Source organism: Chelonoidis abingdonii, chromosome 2, assembly GCF_003597395.2.
Source record: "Chelonoidis abingdonii isolate Lonesome George chromosome 2, CheloAbing_2.0, whole genome shotgun sequence".
NCBI lineage: Eukaryota > Metazoa > Chordata > Testudines > Testudinidae > Chelonoidis > Chelonoidis abingdonii.
The window spans coordinates 2,633,456-2,639,986 of NC_133770.1; the positions used below are offsets into that span (position 1 = coordinate 2,633,456).

The window sequence follows — 6,531 nt, forward strand, 5'->3', positions numbered from 1 at the left end:
GTACCTGAGAACAATAGGGAAAATTTTCAAAATTGTGAAGTTAAATCTGTGCAGGTCTGAGCTACTCGGAGACCACAGACCTAATCTCTAGCGCTGTGCTACACTAGAATCCTGAAGCAGTGCCTCAGCTGTAGCAGAGATTCCGATGTAGGCACTCTCCTACAGTGACAGGAGGGTTCTTCGATCACGTTGTGGAATCCCACTCTCCGCAAGTGGTCACTAGGTCAATGGAAATACCTTCTGTGACTTAGCGTCCTGTCTACACTGTCGCTTATGGTCAGAGCTAACTACCTCTCTCCAGGAGTGTGAATTTTTCATGCCCTGACTATGTTAAGCGTGGTCATCTAACTTTCTAATGTAAACCAGTCCCAGTAGAACAATTTTTCTCAGTTCAGTAAATGAAAATAGTAAATGCTCTTCTACCAACCTCACTACACAGTGAAACCTTTACTAGAGATCAATTATCGAAGACACAGTCTTGAAATACCTCCTAAAGTATTCCCAAACGTACTGAATCACAATTTACTCCACCAATAGTAAAATGACTATTTCCATTAAGCAAACCAGTTGTCACTCTGAGAGGCTTTAATTGTAAGTATCCCTCAACTTGATGTCACTTTAACTTAGACAGGCCTGTAATTGCTTCACTGCTCGCGAGGTAAATCATTACTATTTTAGGAGGTGGGAAACAAGGATCTGCAGACCAATGAATATAAAGTGAGATGCTGGACAAAGAACGATTAGCCTGATGCTCCAACCATTTCGCTGACTCTTCCTCTCCATTATGTGAAACCCCACAGTTGGTTAATGCATGTAATGATTCCTCCAACTCATGTAGCTCTTTATTGATTTCCCCCACTGTTTTCAATATTACACTCATCTCATCATGATCCATTGAATTCACCCACTCATTGAGTCTGCCAATCATCCTTCTTCAAAACCAGACCCCACTGAATCTCCTCTTTCACCGCTATGCCATTTTCCAACTTTATTACAAACATCTCATTAAGAGTTTAACTCTTCTCACCTACCTTAACAAGCTCTGATACCACTCTCAGGCTGGCAATCCAGCGTGGCAATTGTAGACGGGCACAATCAATCTCAGCAGGGTTCAATTATCACGTTAATCTACGCGATAAATTCGGGGCTTCTGTCAACTCGAGCGAGTCCCATCAGAAGGCACAGCAAGGCAGATATTGGAGAGGGTCAACATCTTAACTTACCGCAGTGAAGACACCTGTAAGATAGACTAAGCTAAGTTGTGTAACTTATGTCGATTTTTAGCCACAGTAGCCCTCAGCGCCATTTTAGACCAGCCTGTAGTCTGGCCTTTTTTCCCTCTCCAGCACCCAAGTTCAGCAAAAGTCCTTAAGCACAGATTAAAATTTTCCATTCTTTCCCTGAACTATAATCCTGTACTGAAATTGTTTTAGAGCACACTAACCAGTGTCCTATACCCATGGCTACCCCACCTATAGGCTTTGTCCACTCCTCCCCCAATTTCACCTTCTAGACCTAATGAATAAAAAATAAAATCGTAGGCTCTACAAGCAACTATTAAAAAAAGATAATCCCATTAAGCGCTTGTACTAAATAGAATTACATTTATGAAATATTTTTGGATAGTTTTCCAATCATTTTTCAAATATATCGATTTCATTACGACACACAATACCGATGTACCTGCTTGTTTGATATATATTTTTCACAAATATTTGCACAGGCTAAAAAGAAGCAAAAAAATAAAATTATTTCAATTAACTCTACAAAGCACTCTAGTTGCAAACTCTTATCATTAAAGTTGAACTTACAATGTGGAATTATGCATTCAAAACTAAAACAATTAAACTTTGGAGTTCACAACCACCTCAGATCCTTGTTGTTGTTCGCCAATGCCTCAGACAAATAAGATTTTTACATTTGAGGATAATTGCTGCCTGCTTCTTGATGAACAAGTGTCAGCATGAAATGAGAAAAGGTGTTGCAATGGCACTGTGTAGTTCAGCATCACAGAGATTACATCTTTAGTACATCTGGCATGTAATATGTCCCTTCATATCTTCAAGACCCACCATATAAGGACGGTCCAATGTGATGATGGGTCTGTTCGATAACAATCCAAGCAGTGGACCTGAACCACACATTCATTTTACACATCTGATTTGAGCCTCGCAGAAGGATTGGATTTTCCTTTTTGGTGGTTCGGGTCTTTGTATCCAACCTCAAGTGTTTGCTTTTTAAGTTACGAAAGCATGCTCCACCTAAGTCCCTCTTGGATATTTGGAAGGCACTTCAGATTCTTAAACCTTGAGTCGACTGCTGTAGTTATATAGAAACTTCACATTGGTACCTTCTTTGTGTGTTGTCAGATCTGCAGTGAAAGTGTTCTTAAAATGAACAACGTGCTGGGTCATCATCTGAGACAGCTATAACATGAAATATATGACAGAATGCAGGTAAAAACAGAGCAGGAGACATACAATTCTTCCCTGAGGAGTTCAGTCACAACTGTAATTAATGCATTTTTTTTAACAAGGATAATCAACATGGAAGCATGTTCTCTGGAATGATGGCTGAAGCATGAAGAGGCATACAAATTTGTAGCATTCTGACATGTAAATATCTTGCAAGACCAGCTACACAGGTGCCATGAGAACACCTGTTCTCACTTTCTGGTGATGTAAGTAAGAAGCAGGCAGCATTATCTCCCATAAATGTAAACAAACTTGTTTGAGCAATTGGCTGAACAAGAAGTAGGCCTGAGTGGACTTGTAAAACTTTAGAGCCTACATTGTTTTAGTTTTGAGTGCAGTTAGATAACACAATAATTCTATATTTGTATGTTGCACTCTCACAGTTAAGAGATTGCACTGCAGTACTTGTATGAGGGGAAGTTCTTTTGTTATGCAGTTTCCCCTCTCTTGGTTTAATGCTTGTCTCCCTCTTTCCCCCCTGTGCCATGGCCCTGCTGCTGCTGCTGTGCCCAGGTGTAGGGTGGTGAGGGTGGGGCCACACAAGGGCTGGGTGCTGGGCTGGTGGGGTCCTGCCATTGCTCCTCTTCGTGCAGGCTGGGGCCTCCCTCCTCTCTGGATCACTGCAGCCAGCCTTCAGGCAGCTGGGTCCTGCCCAGGATGGATCCTGCACCTAACGCCCTGCTGAGTAGAGCACCTACCACCACCACTCAGGGACAGATCTGTGCCTTATGCACCTCTAGGCACAGCATCTTCAGCACCCATCTCCCCTAACACTGATCCTGGCATGTTCCATAAAAATTGAAAACTTTTAACCCACTTTTAACTTGTAGGCACCCCTAGAATGCCAGCCCCCCAGGCATGTGCCTACTGTGCCTAACTGGAAATCCGGCCCTATCACCACCCCAGCCCAGGACCCTGGGTGCAGGGTCTCGCCACCACCCTCATAGAGCTGACATGGAGTGGCAGCAGATGACACACAGGACGTGCCCCCACCCCCGACCCACAGAGCTCTGTCAGCAGGGACCCCCCAGGCAGGAACCCAGGGGAGTGGGAGCAGCAGCCAGCTGTCTCTGTTTTATTCTGTGTGCAGAATGAGTGCTCGAGCTCAAATCTCAGACCGACAGCCTCCCCTTCCCCTTTCCTCTCCTCTTACTGTGTCCCTGACCTCCTTCCAGTGACCCCTGCAGTCACTGCGACCCCCTCCTCCCTCCTCACTCATTCCAGCCCCATGCTCACTGCCACCTCCTCTCCCTCCCAACCTTTCATTCTCTCGTCCTCCCCCTCCTGGCTCTCAGGTATCAGCTGAACTCTGGTTCACGTGCTCCACACCCTCATGAGGGGAGCTCCTCACAGGGCCCCATTTCCTCCTCCAGCTTCCCTACCTGCAGGAGCTCAGGCCACACCCCAGCCCTTCCTGTGAGCAATGGCAGCAGGACTCACTCTACCCTGGTGGTGGGACTGGGACCTGGCAGCTCCTCTCAGCCCTATGTTTCTCCTGCACTCCCTATTCCCTCTACTGTCCATTCCTGTGAGCTCCCCACCCTCATACCGGTTACCAGCCCAGCCCCCTGCCCCTCTGCTTTTCTGCTTAGGCCCCTCCCTCCCATCCATCACCCTCCCCTCTGCCTTCTCCCTTCTCTGCCCTGACCCTGGGAGCCAAGCAGCAGGTGCCCAGTGAGGGTGAGAAGCAGCAGTTCAGCACACTCCCCATTGGCACACGGAGCTACCAGCATCGAGTCTGGAGACAGCCTATGCTGTGGTCAGTGACCTCCAACCCCACAGACAGACCCATGTGTCCCCATTCTGTGCATGGGAGGAGGTCCCTGACACCAGCTGTCTCTGCTCCATGGCCGGGCCTGATCCCTGGCTGGGAGGAGTCCAGCACATTGGATGTCGACAGCTGTGTGTTGGCTTAGGGATGTTGCTAGTTCCTTGATCTTAGTGAGATATGGGACACTGCGCCTACTGGTAATTCAGAGAATCTGCTCAGTCTATAGATTCAGGGGTCGGCAACTGAGTGTCAAAGGTTGCTGACCCCTTCCATAGACATTGTTAGTGAGAACTGGCTGGATTAGTTGTGCTGCAGGGTGGGCACTGGGATTACCTCCTCTTGGGGATGCTGCCAATCTCTCCGAAAGGGCTCGGCCTGCTACTGGGGATCTGAGTCAAGTGACATGCACACGTATCCCAAAGATCCGCCCATGAACCTCAATCTGATTTCATAGCACCTCTCCCCTTCCAATCCTGGGGCTGCAGCCTTCCCTCCCCATCCACCTCTTTATCCCCAGTGTACCCTGTTCCAGCCTCATTTCAAATCGACCCCAACTTGCTGCATCCTGCGCTTCTCCAGTCTTGGCCCCATGGCTGTGCCAATAAACTCCAGTCTTCGTCCACTGTTTCTGTCTGAAACCGAACACAGCTCCATTGACGGGCCTCAGACCTGAATGCAGCACTCCCTAGTCCTCTAGTCCCAGGTCTGTCCTATCCAGATGGTGCAAAGTGCTGTGTTGTGCGATGTTTTCCCAGTGTATAAAGGTTCACTAGGATGAGATGTAAGCTCACTTCACTTTCAGCAGGAGTCATTTGGAGCCACAAATCTTTGTTCTCTGCCCCCTCTCTGGTACCTGCGCAGTGATATTTTGAATCTGTCGCACTTGTTCCCAACAGGGCCGGGGAGCAGCAGCCGATGCACTTGGGAATCAGAACTGAGGCTCATCCTCGTCGGTAAGACTGGAGGTGGGAAAAGTGCGACAGGAAACACCATCCTTGGGCAGGATGAATTTGAGTCTGTACTGGCAGCAGTGCCCGTAACTCAGACATGTAGCAAAGGCAGCAGGACCTGGAATGGAAGGAAGGTTGTGGTTATCGACACGCCTGCTATTTTTGACACCAAGGACTCTGATGGACAAACTACCCGTGAGATCTGTCGCTGTGTCGCGCTCTCCTCCCCAGACCCCCACGCTCTGGTGCTGGTGACCCAGCTGGGCCATTTCACTGAGGAAGACCAGCTCGCCGTGAGGAGAGTACAAGAGATTTTTGGCCCCGAGGCCATGAAGTACACAATCGTCTTATTCACCCACAAAGAAGACTTCAGGAGTGGAACCCTGGAGCAGTATATCTCCCACCCAGATAACAAACAGCTTCAGGAGCTGATCCAACAGTGTCTGGGCCGATACTGCGCTTTCAACAATAAAGCTACGTGGGTGGAACGGGCTGCCCAGGCTGAAGAGCTGATGACTGAGATTGCTCGTATGGTGGAGGAGAAGAAAGACCAACCGTTCTACACCAATGAGATGCATGAAAAGGCTAAGAGTCTTCCAAAGGTAAAAGCCATGTTTTGTGAGAAAGATGAAACCGCATGTCGGTGTGCAAAAGGGGAGGCTGAGCTGAAAGAATTGATAAAAACACAGAAATCCTACGAGAAAAAAACAAAGAAGTCTAATTCCTGGGGTTTCTCTTTCCGAGTGCCAAGTATCTCAATGCCAAAATATTTTTAGTTCAGAAATGATGGTAACTGAGCTACGTCTATTGTCTGGTTCTCCTGTGGTTTTACCAGGCTTTGTAATGGCTCAGGAATTAGAGATGGAGGGAAAAGAACTTTTAACTCTTTAAGTAAAATTTTCAAAGCTCCTCAGGGTGTGTCTGCACTGCATTTTGGAGTGCGTGGGAACACGTCTCTCAGCCCAGGTTGGTAAAAGCCCAACCAAAGCCTTAGGCTCCAGAACCCGAGCTTCAGCTCGAGCTGAAGCTTCCCAGAGCTGTCTCTAAAGTTGGTTTTAGAGCACTAGTGTGAGACCTGCTAGCTCAGGCTGGGATGCTTGCTTCAAAATGCTGTGCAGACAGGCTCTAAAGTCACGAGGAGTACATGTCCCATTTTCTCCTGGTCTTGGGGGGTTGAGACTTTGGAGAGTTGTTTCCGAAAGTATCTACTCCAATGTGTTGTTCCATTCAGTGTTAAACAAATCACTATTGGAAATCATCTTTGTTGATTAAAGCCCTATTATCTGTTAAGAAAATATCCTGCTATCCTAATTGTTCTTTTCTTCAATGTCACCCA

The 6,531-nt window shown here is 47.3% G+C and overlaps 1 protein-coding gene across 1 annotated transcript in view; it reads left to right on the plus strand.

Moving 5' to 3' along the window:
- The window catches only part of LOC116828000 (GTPase IMAP family member 8-like), a 30,223-nt gene extending 23,913 nt beyond the window's left edge, over positions 1 to 6,310 (plus strand). Inside the window, exon 3 of the mRNA XM_075062108.1 lies at positions 5,142 to 6,310. Within this exon, the coding sequence (XP_074918209.1) occupies positions 5,142 to 5,971 (830 nt within the window). The 3' untranslated portion in view covers positions 5,972 to 6,310. The remainder of the gene's footprint in view (positions 1 to 5,141) is intronic.
- The last annotated feature ends 221 nt before the right edge of the window (positions 6,311 to 6,531 follow it).